The sequence below is a fragment of the Centroberyx gerrardi genome, chromosome 1, assembly GCF_048128805.1.
Source record: "Centroberyx gerrardi isolate f3 chromosome 1, fCenGer3.hap1.cur.20231027, whole genome shotgun sequence".
Classification (NCBI taxonomy): domain Eukaryota; kingdom Metazoa; phylum Chordata; class Actinopteri; order Beryciformes; family Berycidae; genus Centroberyx; species Centroberyx gerrardi.
In genome coordinates, this window is record NC_135997.1 from 37,034,993 (window position 1) to 37,055,301 (window position 20,309).

Consider the following 20,309-nt stretch of genomic DNA (forward strand, 5'->3'; position numbering starts at 1 on the left):
GTGGGTAGGAGGTTTGGTGTGAGACGGATGATGACACACAAATGACAGTGCAAAATATGAAAGAACAGCTCGGTTTTATTGGTGCGTTAATGGAAAAACAGATGAATTCAGATGAATGTGAAACAATGGAAAATCATTTTGAAATTGAATACTGTTAACTCCTCTATTGCCTGTTTTGGTTTACTGCTGTTGTACCCACAGAACTTGAATGGATACGGTCCTTCCACTGTTTGTCATGGTATTTTGTCTAGTTCAGCATAAAATGGCGATTATAGAATTTTAAGTGTTAGTTGCCATGGTGACAACACAGTCTGGACATTAAGGTGTAAAGTCTGTCACTGTGAGAACTGAGCAGATGAGTCTGTTAGCAAACTGTCAGAACTCAACTGGAAGCTAACGTTAGCGACGAGGCTAACGTAGCTTCATCACAGACTGTACTTCTCTCTCTAGCTCTTCTAGTCAACATTAGCATGTTAGCAATCCATGGCAGCAAGGAGACAGAGAAGCTGCTTTGGTTCTTGCTGTAAAACCTCTCAGCTCAGTGACTTGCTGTGAGTCGCTTCATACAGAAGCTAGTCCAACGGGTCACAGCAAGATGGCCGCCGCTCAGACCGTCCTGGGATGTTGATTTGAATGGGAATGACTGTTCTATCCAATCAAGTTCTGTGGTTGTACCTATGAGCTTGTTTTATTGCTGTTGTGTTGGTCTATGGGCTCTGAGGCAGCCATTTTGTTTTCTTGTTTTTTGTAATCCTGTAACCCTGACGGAGGCTATTTCAGGCTATAGATGCGTTGGATTTTAACATCCAACCTTTGTCGGGTTTCTCCCCAGCAGCAGCTGAACTGTTTGTTCCACTTGCTGTTGAACCTACCAGCGCTCTCTTCTTCATGCACTCCATCACCATGAGGAAGATCTGCTGCGCCTGGCTGCGGTTGTAGCTGAAGGTTTTCTGGATGGTGACCAGCAGCTGATCTCTGACGCTGTCACTCAACACCCTGTGGGAAAACATGGAATAATAATATGATGCTTTGTAGGGAAACTCTCCTTCCGCCTCCCCCAGGGAACATACATTTTAAGCCTGGGTGGTCCTGGTGGGAATCGAACCCCCAACCCTGGCAGTGTTAAAGCCAAAACATAAAATTTACCACACACTCTTACATAAAAGTACAGAGGAAACACTGAGAACCCTATAAGGAAATCCGTCATTCAACAACAGTCATTAGAAATCCACTGAGCGACACAGGGAATGGAGACTGTGTGTTTCTGACACCCACCCGTCTTCCTCACAGTATCTGTGAGCGAAGGAAATGATGTCAGAGGCGCGGCCGCTGCCGTCACACACCACGACGGGCACCGGAGGCTCCTCCCTCAGGCTCTCCAGCACGATGGAGATCACATTGGGTCCGCCTTCCAGGATCAGACACACCAGAGGGACGCCCTGACCCAGACCTGACACACACACACATTTGTACTGTATTACTATACTTGTGAGGATCTTCATTAACTATATTAATTCCTCCTAACCTAAGCATAATAATTCTAACCCTAAACTAGCACCCATTGCACCCTGAGCTTCAAAGTTAGAAAAAAACATGTTTTTCATACTGTATAACAATGTCTCATACATGTTCTGTATCTGCTCATTCCAACACTTCATTGAAGCTATAACACACTTATACTGAGGGAAATATGCAAACCCAAGGTGCCATTTTTTATGGCTGCAGCATGACATCAATTGGACAAAATCCAGATGTCTTGTAGCCTACATCACACATTTCCCTGTAATTCAGCAGAACATGTTTGGTGTCTTTGGAAACCTTAGGATCTTGACTAGAATTTGAAACAGTTCTGTGGGTTTGAACAAAACATAGCTGTGAAACCGATGTTTGTAATGATGGTCCTGCATGAGGAACCGGCCGGTAGAAGTGGTTTTAAAGAAGGGAGGAATGGCAAAATGTCATTTTGTAGGATGTTCCTCATCTTACTATCTTTATGAGGACATATGGTCCTTATAAATATGTAGAAATACAAGAACACACACACACAGTTCAGTAATGTGTTGGGCCTCCAGGCTCGGCTGGTGAAGTGAGAGGTGACGGCTGAGCCTCCCTTTGCTGTCCCTGCCTTACCGACAGCTCCAGGCATAGGATGACAAAGGGAAACCCACAGGTCACATGATTGATCACATGACTGGTCACATGTTTGGTCACATGATCACAGCAGGGTGACCAAACTTCCAAACTTTTCACATTGATGCACAATTAATAATAAGAAACCAGTCCAGATGCTGTCCAGTCCCACGGCGCCTAGCTAGCTGTGCAGCATGATGCTGCAGCTGAAGTTCCTCCAGTCCTGAATAATCAGGAGAACCGCATCACTCTCACTCAGGAGAACCGCATCACTCTCACTCAGGAGAACCGCATCACTCTCACTCAGGAGAACCGCATCACTCTCACTCACGTGTGTTGATCTTCTGCAGCGAGATGTGTTTCTCCAGCTGCCGGCGGAGACGGACCTCGGCTCCGTATTTCCCACAAGTCCCGTTGTCGGCCAGGATGAAGTGGGAGTGGCTGTTGTTGAGGACAGACAGCTTACTGAGGGGGTTGGACATGGTCTGGTAGGGCCGCGTCACCTGCAACACACCGGTGACACATTAAAGTACTACATATACAGTATATATACAGTATATAGAGGGAGTGATATGTACATTATAGAAGTCACTTTTTACTGCATGATTGCTGAACTCAAATTTTCCTCTTTTCAGCCATCAGAAGTTACAAGAACTAGACTGAGGACTGTTTGGTGGAAAGACATTAGCGTTTTGCGTTACAATACACTAATTTTGATCAACTGCATAATATTTCCCCTTTGTGTTCTTGTGCGTTCTTGTGTCCATGACGCGTTTTTACATAATACGTAACTCAGTAGCACAAATCCAAAACAAAGAACGCCAACCGAGGAAGCATCGGATGGAGACTTGACCAAAGAGGAAGAATGAGAAGCCCCAAGATCCACTGTGAGAACGAGACATCACGTCCAAACAGTCTGTAGTACAGAGCCAGATGAATCAGCTGGGGAAAGTAACGGCTGTGCATCTTAACTGATTGAAAACACACAGTCTATCTCAAACTGTTAAGATGCTTCTCTGTTCGCTTTCATGAGAAGATCGTTCTCTCCAAAACAACTTGGGAAGAACTTTGGATATTTAGCATTTAGCCTTAGCTCCGTTTGCTCTGGAAGAACAGAAACTCTTCCTGTTTTGTGCCGTAAAGCGATCCAGCAGATTTCCCTCCAGATCCGGTGGCACACAAAGTAAAATGCAGTGGTCTTGTTTGTTTATGGTAATTCTACTAATGTCTCAAAATTAATGTGGTAATGATTTATTGATCTTAAATTGTTACATGCCACCCCTTTAACCAGTCAAGTTAGCTAAGTTGACATATTAACTAAATGCCTAAAAATGTAAAATTGGACATGTAAACTTAAAAATCAAGTTAATTTCGTCTTGCAGCTTCAACATATTGTTTTATCACTTTGTAACCTTTTAAAGCACTGAAACAGTATTGGTTTTGTATGTTTTCTCACATCTCTCCCAATGAGATCCTCCTTGTTCTCGACGATCCCCCACGGTGCGAAGCCGATGGCGCACACCTTCCCTCTGGACTTTGACGAATGATCTTTCAGCGCGTCTCCAACATGGCGGATCACTCCTGCAGGATCAGAGGGGAGAAAACTGTTAACAGCCAGTTGCTGTTCTAAGGGAGAAGCTATTTGGTAGAAAGAAAAGTATTCAATCCAAATCTGATAACTGGAAATGAGTCAGGATAATATTTTCCTGTGATATTCAGGAGGATATTTGGCCCAAATGCGGTTGGTTTGGTTTTCTGGTAATCACCACACAAAATTTATCCCCCGCTAATGGATTAAAGGAATGGGAGTGATACTGGCAACATGTTTCATAATTCTCTGTCAAATTACCTTAAATCAGCTTAAGTCCATAACAATATTTTGTTTAATGCTAAGCATGGATTTTAACTGAACTTGTATGTTGCTGTTTCTCTAATGACTCTGATTCTTTTAGCATTAGTGGCTGCTAACATTTTTTTTTTCTCGCATTTGATCAAACCAGACTTTCTGTTTCATACTTAACACAAATGATCTTAGTAGAATTTTGCTTATCGTGCCAATCAAAAGTATTTAGTTTATAACAAAGTATTTCTACACTACACCTACAGCCAAGACTCATGTAGGATTGGCTATAAAGACCGTCAAATTTACTTTTCAAAATTGCGTTACAGACAATAAAACAATAATAAAAACAATAATCTCTCTACCACCACTCACTTGCCCTGCATGTTTTACTATTTCAATTAATTTCATTTCCCTGTTTGTTCTTTATGGATTTTGTTGTTTTTGCACCGTTCTCCTCTGTGTTGAGTTTTGATGCCATGTGGTTTCTGTTGCCAGTTCACCAGTTTCTCTGTTTATCGTCTTTTTTTCTCTTATGGGTTTAGACATTTTTACGAGCCCCTTGGGGTTTCTGAACACTTTCTATGTGAAAACAAACTCAATCTAACTGTAAAAAAAAAATGCAGCCATGAATGGAAAAACAGGGTTATGAAAGCAGAACGCACCGGTGCTGACTCCGCCGGTGAAGATCCAGGCTCCGGTGGTGACGGCAGCTTTGATCAGCCCCTTCCCAAACACCTGCTTGAGTTTGGGCTGCAGGTCGAAGTTCTGCAGGCCGCCGTGGACGGAGATGAGCAGCGTGGGAAGCTCCAGCTGCCAGTCCTTAACCATCAGGTGCAGCAGGCTGTCCGGTTTGGAGTCGGAGGAAACACGGATGTACTGCAGAGAAAAGAGCATTTAATTCATTCATTGTTTTGTTCATAGAAATTGTAGGTGTGGGCTTTTTGCTGCCATTCTTATCTATTGCTAATGTGATTGTATTTTTGTTGTTTAAGCTAAGAAAGGTGATACTGGAATGATCTCTTTTGGGAAATTGGGTCGTTGCAACAGGAACTAATAAGACAGCAAAGAAAAATAGAATAGAAATGAGAACAGAGAAAATATAAAAGATAATGCAACTGAGAATTACCACAAAAAACACATTAAGTAGAAATATATGAAGGAAAGTTTGAAAATAAATGAGTCAAAGCATGTGTGCAAAATAACAGCAGAAATATTGACTGAAATGGACCAAAATCTTTATGTTCAGCTCACTGGAATGAACAAACAGGACAAAGAAAAAAAATGAAGAAAACGTGCGATTTGAAAAGACACTAAACATATGAACTTGTAGTTTGGTACCATGGCCTTGTTGACATGGCCGCCTCCCTGGAACTCGATGATGCCGTAGGCGTCGGTGGGCGTGGCCTGGGTGTGTTTGGGGACGGACCAGCGCTCCGGAGGCTGGAGCTCCACCTGGACCAGCGGGCCGCTCCCCTCCTCTCTGCCGCCGGGCGGGACGGCGGCGTGCTGCGCCACCAGCTGACCGCAGCCGCACCTGAGGAGACGGGACGAGACGAGACGAGACGCAGCGCTTTACATCACACTGCTTTCATCTGGGAAAGCTGAGAATTTAGCCATTTTTAGGGTTAGGGTCTTTTTTTAAAGCTGCAATAAGAAACTTTTGTCACAAATAAATCAATCTATCAGTCTGTGTGTTCAGGCCTAAATCCCCGGTTTTTCTGAAATTGTCTTTTCAGTGATGTCGGGGCGTTTTGGGGAACAACAACATGCAACAACAAAAAGAGCAAAGCAGGAAGAAAAGAAAGAAGAGCGAAACTGAACGTTCGGAAACATCAGCGTCAGATCGGCTGTGGAGGCTTTACGCTGCCGGTGACCTGATGACATCATCAAGATGACTGACAGGTGGCGTGGAGGCGGAGGAGGGCGGGGCTAACATTACACTTCCTGTCTCGAGAAAAGTTACAGATTGTAGTGTAACTTTTATTTATCAGGGAAGGTAGACTCAGTATGTTGGGACAAAGAAAAAATGAATCAAATATAATATAATATGATATATACACTATAATACACTAAAAATACAGTAAAAATATGAATATGAGAATATAAAACTCAACCTAGCTGTTTCCAGTAAAGCTATACTCTTTCATGCATTCACACTCAGTACAACCAGTTCATGGTTGGAGGGCAGAGTGTTTCCCAGCCATCCTGGGGATTCGAACCAGCGACTTTTCTGTCACAATCCGGCTTCTCTAACCTCCAGTCCACCGCTGCATCCTCAGACCTGATCCTCTGAACACAAGTCTTTCATTCTTTTTTATTACTTCAGTTTTCTTCAGTTACCAAATTAGGCAATTTCGCTCAACAGAAAACACATGAACTGAAACAATTTAATCTGTCCTCCATTATTCTTTTACTAGAAAGAAATGTACTGGCTGGTAGAATAAAAGTTAATGAGAATGAATACGAATAATGAGGTGCAGAACCTAAGCCACCTGGTGTAGTTTGGTTTTGTTTGGTTTAGTCAGTTTTCACAAATGAAAAAGCACTGGAAAAAAGAGAGAAAGGAAAAGACAAACTGTGCAGGTGACAAACAAAAAAAAGGCAAAAATCAAGATGAGAAAATGAAACACAAATCCCATCAAGACTGAAAAGGGCTAAAAATGGGCTAAAAATAATAAAATACATAAGTGAGGGAAATACAGCAGATCAAAACAGCCCTAATGCAGATAATGCTGATGTTTTCCTGGGGAAAGTAACAGTGTGTGTGTGTGTGTGTGTGTGTGTGTGAGAGATGGATCACGGCAAACAGCAACTGACTGAAGACTTTATCACTTTCACTCTGCAGCGTTTCTCTCACACGCTAAAAGCAGCTGCTGCATTTAACAAATTTCACTTTCATCTGTCTGGTTTTCATGCTAAGCTGCACTTTTAAAGGGATTTCATGTTCATTTGTTGATACGGTTTGTTTGTGTCGAGCGTCTCCTTCATTCATCCTTTAGCAAGTAGGTCAGTGAAAGTCCTGTTTATTTCATCAAATGGATTTAAAAGCATATGGGACGGTAAATGGGGGATAAACATGCACAGTACCTGCTCGCGTCCTTGCCGGGAATAATTTGGATGCATTCTCTTTTCTGGAAGGTTCTCTCGATCCAGACTCTCTGAGTCTGCAGAGGGGAAACGGGAGAAAAAACACAAGGAGGAAAGATTAGAGATGAGTTCGCAGCCTTTCCCTGTTCCCTTCAGTGGGTCTTGTGACTTCGATCAGGATGTCAGTAAACACTGGCAGACACTGTAGAATCGTAAAGTCGTCGTTCCTGCATTTATTCTGCATCTATCCTGCACTGGAGCTGCAGATAAATCCTTCTGCAGCGGAACAAAATCAGTGAACTGTAACACAAAACTTTAGTTTCTCTGAACTCACTTGGTACCAAACTATTTCTGCATTTCTTCTGACGACTTCAACAGGAGCCAAACCTTTCCAAACAATCCCTCTGGTTTTGTAAAAGTGAGACTTCTACAGCGGCTTCATCTGTAAACACAGTTTTGTTCTTAATTTTCCTGCCTGTTTCAATAAATGCGGCATAAAAATCTAAATGAAAAAATAAACATACAATGGAAAGATCTAATCAAAGGAAGATTTTTTTTAACTGATGGCTGATTTGAATATTTTATGTTTGAATCATGAGTTATTTTGGATGATAAACACAGGATATATGTGTGTCATACAGAACACACTGGTGTATTCAGTATTTGTGAAACACGGAGAGTTAAAGTGTTTTTCTGATCACACACACACACACACACACACACACACACACACACACACACACAGCTGAAGCCCGTCCAGTAGACACAGCGCTGCTCTCTCCACGTCTCAAGGCTTTAATGCCTGAATGTATCTGACTAATTACTGGGAGACGGCAGCAGCTTTCCATTTCACCAAGCAGCAAATTTCTCTGTTCTTTATGCATCAAATCCTCTTATGGGAGCTTGTTCCTAATCCCGCTTAAATGCTGTTGCAAAGTACAAGAACACACTAAAACCCACAGTGTGCATTTGTATATTCAGTGTGTGTGTATGTATACGTGTGTGTGTGTGTGCAAATCCATACACTTCTAATGACTTTGTATTATTACGTTGTGTATTATTGCGGCGCAGTGATTAACCAGCGTTGCTCAGAAGCTTCTGGCTGCACTTTGGAAAATACATTCACTCTGGATAATGGTGGATTAAACTGTGATGTCTCTACATCATCGAGTCACATGAGCTACAATACCATTTATACTGCAGTCTCTGCAATATCCAGCATTGTCTTTATCATATGATATAACAAGAGCAGAAAACATTTACTCAAGTTGTCTTGCAGAATTCCTCTAATAAGAAAATGAAAACTGTAAATTAGTGAATCTACAAACTGACGACATCTGTAAATCTGTGAATAGTCATCTGTGAGTGAATTCTACTTTTAACGCTAATGGAGAAACCTTTTAGGAGCAATGCTCTGTTTGTGTATACATATATATATTTAAATTAATGTTCTTTATTGCCTTTTTCACTCTCGTTCTCCTCCCTCCACCTGTAACGACCTGATTTCCCCACGAGGATCAGTCAACTCATCTCATCTTCATCCCATCTGTCCAACCTCACCGTTCGCCCAAAGCGTTTGAGTTTATTAATAATTTGAAAAAAGGGAAATTTTCAGGCACATTTGGTGAACAATTACTGGAGACAGTTTAGTTTTATAAACCATCATGGTCCAGCTGCTTCAGATAAAAAGGTTTCAGAAAGACAAAGCTTCCTTAAAATGTGAAGCTCTTTCAGCAGAAGGATTTATCTGACGAAGCTCGTCTGCTTCAGCTTTGATCTGGTTCAGTTTGTCAAACACTGAACCGACTGCTGCTCTCACTACCATCCTGTGTTTTACTTGTCATCCTTCCCAGGAAATTAATCTAATCAATTTAAATGTTCACCAGTTTTGTCATAATAAGTGTTGACTGTGGCTTTTAATCACTAACTGACATGGAGGTGGCAGCAAATTTACCCCAAAGAAGTGGGAAACACAAATCAAAGAGGCATATTTGCTAAAATCATTAGGAGAGCTGATTCACTTCTCCATGACTAAAGCATGCTGGGATGTGTCTTGTTGTTGGCTAAGATCCTCACCCTGGCGGGAAAACCTCTCAACCCTAAAAAATGTTTTCTAAATGCACTTGAGCAAAACATTTAGTCCCCAGATGCTGCAGTGGAGCTGAGGAGAGTCCAGCAGTATGAGAGACTGAGAGGATCCTGCAGGAGAAATAACTTGTTTCTCCACTTGTTGGAGTTAAAACCAAATGTCTGCGGCCTGCTGTTTCTGAACTGTGGGAGATGAGATGCATCACAGAAAAATACTGAGCCATCCAGAAGCTGCTCAGATTCAGCTGTCTCTTCTTCAAACAGCACTGGAGGTAAAAAGTTGTTCAGACTTGGTGTAAAACCAACCTTCTGCCTAAAACCTACAGATGCTGTCGTTTTTTTTTTTTTGCAAATTCTGCCAGACTTCAGTGAAAGAAATCTCCATTTAGTACCTTCCTCAAAAAAAATCCTACAATGAATCATTGAGCAGCAGAGAGTTTCAGACAGAAATGAAGCATTTCGTCCCACGATGAGATATAAACCATCTGGAAAACAAAATAATTTGCGTGCACAAACACAAAACACATTGTGGTTCTTTCTGAAAAGCACAGTGGGAAACTCCAGTCCTCGCCTGACAGAACGACAACACATTAACATACTGGAGACTGAACCATGAACTCCTCAGCTTACCTTCTCCCCAGCAAAGCTCCGGGACAACCAGCCTCACACATGCAGAAGCAGCACCGGTCTGCAGCAGCAGTTCATCCTGCAGCAGCGGTTTGGTTTCTCAGACGCTCCTGGGCTTCCAGCGGGAAACCCCCTCGCCCCCCGCTGCCGCCGCCCAATGAGCTCCGGCAGATAAGAAACTTGTTCACTTTATGCAGCCGGAGGTTCATATGATGAGCATGTGAGGCAGCAGGCTCTTTGTTCAGGAGAGTCTCATGACTCCGGGCCAAGGTAATCCTTTTGGGAGTCCCATGACCCGTCCAGTTGAACACAGGGTATTTTCATCCCCGGCTGGAACGAGGCACAACAAATCTACTTTCAGAGACTGCACCCCCCCCGCCCTTTCCCCCCCCTCCTTCCTCTAATCTCAAATGGAGACAACTTTCTTCTCACAGTTTTCTCTTCTAGTTGTGCAGATAAAAAAAAGTGTGAATGGGGAAAGAGGAAGCGTAAACAGAGAGGATGGAGAAAGAGAAAAGAAAATGTGGGACAAAACGCCTGTAATGTTGTTGTTTTTTATTTTTTATTCCAGTGTGTCACACCCCCCACTGCTGCAGTTGAACTCTATTTGCATAATTGAAAGAATTGGACAGTGGGCCGTTCCTGTTAATGACTGATAACTATTTAGGACAGAAGACCTGACCACCAGTGTTGGTCAACATGTGGTTCTCTATCCCGGTGTGTGACGAAACCTGGGTGAAGTTAGATCTAGTTTGGACACATCACAGATGATTCAGAATCTAGGAGGTTTAACTGAGTCCATGAAGATCTCAAAGATTTATTTGAGTTTCTAAAGATTTTATCATTTTATCAATCATAAACATGGTTAAGTCCAGTGTTATTAGAGCGTGAGTGTCAGTATAAGCCTGAAAAGTGTATTTTACAGTTTAACCAGATGCTGAATGGAGAGATATTTCATCTCCACAGCTAAAGTTTTCTCTGTGTCTCTTTTCTAACCATAAGAAGCATCAACAGTCAGCTTCTTGACATCAAATCTCTTTTCTCTCTCTCTCAGCATCTCCTTATTTGTCGAGGGGAAAAAAGAAACCAGAGAAGTTCACCCGGCTTCATGTGGGAGAAATAAACCAGTGGGATTTCTAATGAAATCCACGCGCAGCTCAGCCTCATGAGCAACAGGTCAAACCTATTACAGCAACTTTAACACTATTTAATACGGAAATCCCAGCAGCAATGAATAACTTTGTTAGGAGCTCCAGTGAACAACGGCATCAGATTAGGATTTTATTTCTTAAGCAAATCAACAAGAGCAGCATCCAACTTTTAGAAATGAACAGGTTTTTATTCCTCTTTGCAAAACAAGCTGTCCGGCTTATTAGTGGTTTTAAATGAAAGACTGTCGGAAACAGGAAAACAATAAACAAGGGGATGGAGAGATGGAGAGTGCAAATGCAGCAGAAGGATTGGGTTTATGGGGGTTTAGGCTTAAAAATGAGATTACTGGCGCTTAGAAGGGAACAAGTTGTTTGCATAATGAGCAGTTATATCACTGTTTTTATTTCAATATAAAGACGACCTGGGACTGAACAGCACACACACACACACACACACACACACACACACAGATACCTCAGAGAGTATGATGTGGGATCAGAGCTAAATGTAAGCTGCCACTGATGGAGATGAAAAGAGACGGAGAGAAGCAGGGGAAAGACTGATTAAATAAGCTGTGGAATAAAACTACAAATACTCGACTTACTTCAGTGACTTTTAGAGCAATGCCGGTTTTCTGAGTACTTCTTAAAAGTCTGTACTTTAAGAATTATTAAGAACATGTACTCACAATTTCACGCCTGTATGTTTTCTTTTTAAACATAAGAACAGCAAATACAGTGAGGTTTTGCTGGAAAGTAACAGGTACTTGAATATTTTGTAGTGAGCCACTTTTTTACTTGAGGATTTTTTGAAGTGAGCACTCTCAACTGAACAAGCTGCAGCGACTCTAGTTAATGGATAGTAATTTTATTTTTTAATTTTGTGTAAGATTTTGTGTAGATGTAAGATCCTGCGAGAAGTAAGAGGTACTTGAGTATTTCTTTAGGGAGATACTTTTTTACTTAAGTAGTTTTCTAACTGAGTTGAGGAAAAATCAAACTGAATTAGCAGTAAAATATTTCACTGCTCTGAGGATATCTGAGGACTCATTCGTTGATTTCTGGTGTCTGGTTGTAACTGACGGGAGCGAAGCTGGGCGCAGCGTGGCGAAGCTGGAACTGATGGCGGCTTAAATTCTGTCTTCAGTCTGCGATTTCACGGTCGCATGAGTTCGTCAGCGTTTGGAGGCGGAGCGAGCGATGAAGCGGCCGATTGTGTGTCCGCACGGCTCGGAGGAAGCGGAGTCACATGGAGGCGCCGTGCCGTCGATTAGCCTGAAACAAAACCGGGTCAGCTGGTCGGCGGCAGGAGGAACGGCTGCTGCTCTCCGACTCTCTGTCTGATTAGTGTTCGTCTGTTTCCCACAAAGGATCAGAGAAAACTGACTTGAAATACATCAGATTTCCTTTTGAGATATTTTGTTACAGATGGAAATATAGAAAGGAGTGTTAATGTTGACAAATTCCCCAAAATTTTAATTTTCTTGTATTTTTACATCAAAACCCCATTACTTTTCCTTCCTGGAATACAGTGTAGTTTTATTGGTACATAAAGAATTCCAACCAATAACACCATCACAGATTCTGACCTCTCTGACCCTCCCCTCCTTCTCCCATCATGCAACACCTACAACTTGACCCTCCCCTCCTTCTCCCATCATGCAACACCTTCACAACTTCACATCTTTCAAAGTGACAGAGTGCCAACATGGTGCGGTGGTGAAAACCCCGTTTCCTTTTCCTAAGACTGAGTGATTTTGTCCCGGTGGCTGAACTTATTCATTTGGAAGAATCTGGAGTTTGTGAAGTTCAAGATTACAAAACACACACACACACACACACACACACACACTTCTGAACTGCCCCTCTCTTCAACTGGAAATGCGTCAAATTACAGAAGCAAGACGCCATGAAAATGCTTTTTCCTTGTGGCTTTAAAGTCTTGGAAAGACGGGAAAAATACTCATACAATAATGATTTGTTGAGCAAAGCAAATATTTAAAGTGATTTCAAATCTCATCACATATCAAAAAGAGACCTTTTGGTTGAAAATAAATCAACTATAAACCTAGAAGGTCCTTTATATTGCAGAGGTGTTGGGAGGGAAGACTGCCACGACTACACAGTTACTTTCTACTGTAGCTTTACTGTTCCAGGGATGCAATTTAGAAACTTTATTTATCCATTTCTGAGGTTCAGAAATCTTTCCTAAAGCTACAGAGCAGCTGTGAACACTCACTGAAAGACAGTAGTGGCTGGAAGATTAATAAAAAAACTACAAATTATTATACTGTTCTTATTATGTTTCTTCTGTTCTTTTTTTTGTGATGCTGCGTTGATCCCTGAGGGGAATTTTTTTTATCCTTTTGCCCCCAACAGGCAGGACAGAGTGACTCAGGGAGCTGGGAGGGATTCAGTGTGTTTAAGTGAAAGAACATTAAGTCTTAAAATGCGAATAAGTCGCTCAGTGCAGGAAAAGTGTTTCCCAGCAGAAAGGATCAGGAGGAGACAGGACTGGAAACAGGAAGTAGTTTGGCGGTGGGTGTGGAGGTCGGATGGTTCAACTCCCAACTCATGACAACAAGTTTTCATTTATTGAACCGTGAGCAAAACCTGAAGCTAACCTGAAGCTAACTGTTTCAGCTGCTGAACTGAAGCGTTAGCTAACCTTTACATGACCAACAGGTGGAAATGTCCAGAACAATTCCTGCTACTGGACCAGAATCCTTTACTGGAGGAACCTGGTCTGAACTGGATTCCTGTCCACAATACAGAATCTGTATTTCAGAGTTCCTGCTCAATTCGCAAAATATTCTGTGACTGTTTCTTCTGGTGGACTGAACCTTCCTGCTGCTGTCAGGTGTTTAGATCCTGTTTGTTTTCAGCAGGTTTGCAGTGCATCCAAAGAGAGGGAACAAACTGACACAAACATTTCCACATTGTAAATCACTACTGAACACATGTGAACAGTTATTGGCAGCTTGGTGATGCCGAGTTATTTGTGGAAGGAACTGGAAACATGAGGAGGATGGATTACCGAGGAACGATCCATTTCACATGTGAACCATCATGACTGAATATCAAAAATGAAATTCTATAAAAATCCCTATTTATTTTATACCTGAGAGATATTACATATCAAATATCCGATGAGGCACGTGCCTTCAGTTTGGTTTTCAGGTCAGCAGTTTGTGTTTGAGTTCGCTTCTCACTCCCCATTGGAAGTGAAGGCAAAATCCCCTAAAACCTGCCTGATTAAATGATGCTGTGATCAGGGATCGCAACAGGCAGAAATCCAGAAACGTGGCTACACACACACACACACACACACACAGCTAATCAATATTAAGTACAGAAACTGATTGAAGCTGAATCAGTCTCAAATGAAATCAAAAGAGAAATAGAGAACTTTTCGCTGACAACTTCATCTGTTGTGTTTTCATCTGCACAGATGTACAGTGTGTGGTGTTATGGAGAATGTTGTTGGAACAGGAGATAAACTTCAGTTTCACTTCTCACACAGTTACTGCCGTTTCAGACTCACAGGGTCAAACCCTGCCTTAAAGAGCTACTGACCCTATAAAGATTTTTTTGTTTTTGTACAGTTTTATTTTCAGTGGAGAGAGATTTAGTGTCTCATGGTCTAAATGCTGCTTCAGAGGCTTTTCCATCCCATAAATAATAAAATCCTGAGGAAAGCACTGAATACTTGTATTTTATTTTTTTTGGCATGAAAATGAAAGATCGGTATCTGTTCGGCCTTCAAAAATCCATATCCGTCAATCCCCAGAATCAGCAGTCCTTCCTCCTCTCTGACAAAACAAAGAAAACTGCAAATTTCTGTGCAGCTGTAGGCTGTTTGAATGCTACGAGATGGGGAAAAGATAACTGATACACCAAGCACAGAGATGAAGAGCCGATATTACAATCTCTGATTTTGTTGCCACTCCTCCAACATGGTGGTGTGTCGGTGTGTGCTCTAACATTTTACAGTTCAGGCATTTAGCTGACACTCTTATCAGTGTGACTCTGGGGTTTGGTGTTTTTTAGGTGTTTTTTGTCAGGATTGAACCTGTGACCTGTCAGATACAGGACGGTTCTCTATAAACTCTGTCAGGCTGGTATTCCTCAACCACGAACCATAGAAACCAGAAGGTTCCCACTGTGGACCGGATGTAAGATTCCAGGACTTTACATAACTAAGTCGGAGCGCTTCCGTGAGCTAAGACTGTTCTTCCTTCCTGGTTTGTTAAAGTTGCTTTTCAGTCTGGTTTCCACTCCAATTGGGCTAAAAAACCATCAATGAAGGTAGGAAACAAGCTGGAAAAAACATTCTGCTATGATCCTTAAAAGTGACCCATTTGGAAAATTCCCCCGAGAATTTATGAAATCCTCTGACTTTCTCAGTCTGGAATACACCTTTCTAAATTCCAGTGAATTCCAGTAGGAATCCTGAAACTATTAACCTTTGACAATTTCGGGGAATAATTAAATCCTTGAATTTGCTGGTCACTGGACGGGAGCCCCAGCGTCGCCGGGGTCGGGGTTAAAGGAGAAGGCCGGTCTTACCTTCTGCGATGCGGACGACGCGCTGCGCTTGACGGAGGACCGTTTGAACGAGCCGCTGGTCCCTCTCCGGCCCGCGAAGCCTCGGCTCTCCATGTTGATCCTGCGGTTCGACTCTCTGTTTCATTCACTCATCGCCCTCCACTCCGCCAACTTCAGCCCGCATCCCAACCGGAGCGCAAACCAACACTCGGACTCTGCAGACTCGACTCTGATAACAGCCGGACTTCCGGGACACCCAGTGCTTCAATCGTCCAAATTTAGTCTCCGTCCCTCCGCCTGCTGATCTCTCCTCTGCGCTCGGTACAAAGACAAATAGGAAATGATGGAGTTGGGACTGAAGCTCAGCAGCAGCAGCTTGACACAGAGACCCCGTCCCTCTTCCTCTGCCTTTCTCTCCGTAATCAGGATTAATGGACATGGCTGGGGACAGAGGGCAGTGCTCTTTAATGGATGGAGATTTAATAAATGGTGATTGAAGGTAAATCTACTTTAGGACAACTCTGGCTCCAAAAAGGCTTTCAAACATGCAGGGAAACACAAGGATATTGTGCATATGGGACGGGGAAGCGCTGCGAGAGACGTTCTACAGATGTTATAAAGAATGGAGTGTAAATGGATTTGCAATATATTGAAGCAAAACATAAATGGATATATGTAGGAGATTGACCTGTGTACAGTACGGGCCTTTATCCAGGCCCGACAGCAGCAGATGTTACAAGAGAACACTTCTAAATTTCAAGTACAATAGGACACAATTTATGCAATATATACACCAATACAATACAGTACAAATCAACCTTCTCCTGTCAAAAACTACAGATACAGAACTTTAAGATTATGCGCTCATCTTTTCATGTGATTTTTGTTGGGGACCAAATATTCTGAGGAGTGTTTTGGGGCGCTCTTTACATGACAAATCCATCCTAAAACACTTTAACACATAAAAACAGCTATTGGTGATGTTCTTTTCATTCCTGGCTCCATTCAGTAGTTTGTTGTGTTTTTCTTCTTGGTGGATAACCGGCCAATCGTAGACGAGGTGACGTCACCTCCAGACATTTCCAGCAGCTACAGTGGAGTTTGATATGAGAAAATGTTTCAGGATGTAAAACATCGGCGGTAAACGTCAGGTTTTGGTGTCAGTCCCTCAGCATCAAAGAGCGAGGGCTTCTTTCTAGAGCCGCCATTTTGCACCAAGAGACGTTCAACAATCATACAGGGAGAAATCCATCGTAGAAGAGGAGAGAGACCAGTTTCTCCACCCACCTCCAATAAAGGGAGACTCACTTTTTCTAGACTGGAAAAACTCACTCTATTGCTCTCGCTCTCTCCACCAACATGTAAAACCCACAGCTGAACGGAACAAGTGCCCATTTTCTGGCGGTTGACGAAAGGCATTCTGGGAGATGTAGGAAATCACTAACTGCAGCAGAAGTAGACGAGGCAGGTGAAGAGGAAGTGGGTTCACCAAAACAGTAAATGACAGAATAACTCCTGGAATGTATTGAACGTCACAGACTGATGATGTATGACAGTATGAGAGTATCCATAGGGGATAAAACTTATAGCCCATTACCCCGGCCAGACAACTGAGCAGTATAAATATCTTGGCACCACCATCGACTCACCTTTAAGACCAATGGTGAGCCCGTGCCGATTGTCTTGTGATTGTCCTTTTTATTCTTGTCTGTCCGCTGCACAAATGAAGTTCCTCACAGAAAATAAAGTAATTTGAATCTCACAAAGGTGGCTCACTTTTAACCGGGGTAGATCACCATGGTAACTGAAGCTACACAGCTAACCTGCAGCTTCACGTTCAGGACATCAGACCAGGACATATAAAACCCACCTCCTGACCAATCAGCTCACTGGAGAAATGGCGTCAACTCTCCTACAGGATCCTCTAGACCTGGGTGCACAGACTGTAAGAAGGGCTCTTCACAGGGAAACCGGTTTAGAGACCGTCAGAACCGCTTCGATTTCCCAGATGAATTATCATACCAGCGATATAGTCTCTCTGCTGAGGGACTGGCTTACCTCTGCACTCTGTTAGAGCCTTATATAGCAAACGCAGCTCTGCGGAGCGATGCCGTAACTGTGCCGCAGACTGTGTGCGTTGCCTTGCGTTTTTTGGCTACCGGCACATATCTGCATACCATCAGTGATGCTGAAAATCTCAACAAACATACAGTCTGCCTCGCGGTAGTAAGTACGCTCTCAGAGAACGACTTGATGTGTTTGTAGTGTTTCCAGGCCATTTGCCCACATTTGCTTGACGAAGGTCTCAGTACCGAAACATTGCTTATTTTCTAATAAATGTTTTAATTGCAAGTAGTGCGCGGGAATCTCTTCTTATGTTCTGCCGGCTTCCCAGTCCTCTCCTACACACCTGTCTCCTGGTATAGGTGTGCCAAGAACCATAGTTTCCCCACTCCGGCTGTAAAAGAGGATCGGACTCCAGAGAGTGATCGGTGCAACAGACTGAACCCCTCTTCCTCTCACCGCAGCCCCGGGAACATGAGGCGAGTGTGAGCAGAAAATCTTCTCACAGCCTCAATGTGCAGGTATGGCATTCACACACAACACTTGGCACTATAAATGGGTTGGATTATTGTCACACTTATGCCTTTCTCCACCGCTCCCCTTTGACAGGACTCCTTGGTGGCATACTGGTGGGAGACGGGGGTTATGGCTGCCAGAGGTATTTGATGACCTGCTATCCTGACCTCAAATCAGCTTCAGCGTGGCCCAGAGTAAAACCAGGGTCAGGACAGAGATGACCAGATTCAGCTGTCGAGGCCTGAGGGAGTCTCCACAGGGGGCATCTGAGGTGTGTCAGCATGTGTGGTGCTCTATAATATATCCAACATAAGGAAGGAGGGAGTCCCCACTGCAACCCTTCACCCCCTGATGTTGTTGACCCCATCACACCTGACCGACCCTCTGGCAGGAGAGGCCATCACAACTCAATTTGTCTTGAAAATGAGAATGAAAGAGTTTAACAGTTTACTCAAGTGTTATTGATTCTCTTGTTGCTATAGGAAAACACAAACAAAACGCATTGTATTTATACAACTCTTTAAAATAATTCCACAAATAATCTAACAGGCCTACCTTCATTTGGTATTCTTGAATCTTTTTTATCTGTAGCACTTACATTTTTTTTCACCCCTGACAAAATAAAGGTATGACACTGGCACGCAGCAGAGAGACGTCCAAAGTGGGATGGCATTTTGTAACTTGCAGCATGGTGCGTTCTGCATGATGTTCACTTAAAGATGAAATGTCAATGCGACTACTCTGTTTAGAGGTTAATCATTTACTGTGTTGGCAGGTGAAACGATATGAACAACACTCCATCACTGGTTCAGTCAGAGAAACTCAACTTCATCGCACTCTTCATGTTTCTGTTGTTTCTCTTCCTGAGAGTGTCGACATTTTCTTCCTTTCAGAAATTTCATAAAATACAGCGGTTGTCCTGCCAGCTTCACTCCAGACCCGGGCTTACAGTCCTTACAGCTATTTTTATTGTATTTTTAGTCCAATAAATTGTTGGGTGTTGTTGGTTTTACTGAGATTACCTGGTTGAATAAAGGTCAAATAAAAAAAAGGAGTTAATTTAAGATGACTTGGATGAAGAATCCAGATAAATAACAGGTTGGCTGGTCACATATAAAGCTTAATTAGTAAGGTTATAACCATTATAAATGCTGCGATGTATCTTTTACAATATATCTTTTATTGATAAAAAAATATTATATATAGTATTTATATATTTAGTTGTAATCCAAATAATCTAGAATTTATTTGAATACGAATCCTTATTGAATATTTGTAATGGAATGACTGTTTTCCACCATAATGCTTCAGTCTAATCTGAAATATTACTCTCATACCCAACCACTCTGATATTTACAGATGTTTTTATTCCTATTTAATATGAACATTTATGATGAAATACATTAGTTTCCATTTTGGTCCCTCTGTGTTTCAGCCTGTGAGTTTAAATAAGGGCAGTTCTCCATGCTGCAGGATTATAATTGAGTATCGCATTAATCCGACCCGGGTCGATTTTCATGCAGGTTACAGGTTGATTAAAGCTCGCGGAGTCACACACATTAAATCACTCGCTCTCCACCGGCTCCTTTTCACGTTCGTCAGCTGAGGATTGAAATTAAATTCAGCAATCAAATAAACACTCACCAACACTAGACTCTAAAAAAAAAAAAAAAAAAGATGCAACAAATCCCCGCTGCAGCACGAGTCCCGGAGTCACAGCGAATATGAATGAGCGGATTTGACCCGGCGCTGCCCCGGGACTCCTGCATCCAATCACACATGCACACACACAGGCACACACACACACACGTTTGCTTTGCTGTATTTAGACCTTTATTTACTTGATTCATTCCCTAACCTTCACCCTCTCCTAACCTAAACCTAATTAGCACTTATTATAATTTTATGAGTTTTGATATTTTGTGTGCTGTGATTCATCTTTTAATGTTTACCTTTTAATGGGGGTAAAGGGACAAAAAGAAGAAGAAGGAGAAAGCCTTTTATGCCAAAATCGAAATGGGAACCAAAAGATGATGATCTTCCAGGTGTGAAGACTAATGGAGGCAGATTATGAAGCCATGTCTAGGTTGGGGGTGAACTGTTGGAGGGACAAGCCAAATTTTATAAAAAAGGAGGAGGAAGCTTTACGGGAACTGATGCTGAATACGGATATTGTGATTAAACAAGCGGACAAGGGGAGTGTCACTGTGATTAAGACAATTGAATGATGAGGAGCATTATCAGAAGCTGGAGGA

General features: G+C 42.4%; 1 protein-coding gene across 1 annotated transcript in view; it reads right to left on the bottom strand.

Annotated features, from left to right (window-relative positions):
- Positions 1–15,588, bottom strand: part of trpm1a (transient receptor potential cation channel, subfamily M, member 1a) — a 36,187-nt gene extending 20,599 nt beyond the window's left edge. Inside the window, exons 1-8 of the mRNA XM_071913679.2 lie at positions 15,496–15,588; positions 7,061–7,137; positions 5,312–5,507; positions 4,636–4,849; positions 3,587–3,711; positions 2,462–2,633; positions 1,276–1,450; positions 873–996 (exon numbers count right to left, since the gene is read on the bottom strand). Of these exons, the coding sequence (XP_071769780.2) occupies positions 873–996; positions 1,276–1,450; positions 2,462–2,633; positions 3,587–3,711; positions 4,636–4,849; positions 5,312–5,507; positions 7,061–7,137; positions 15,496–15,588 (1,176 nt within the window). The remainder of the gene's footprint in view (positions 1–872; positions 997–1,275; positions 1,451–2,461; positions 2,634–3,586; positions 3,712–4,635; positions 4,850–5,311; positions 5,508–7,060; positions 7,138–15,495) is intronic.
- Positions 15,589–20,309: the final 4,721 nt, after the last annotated feature.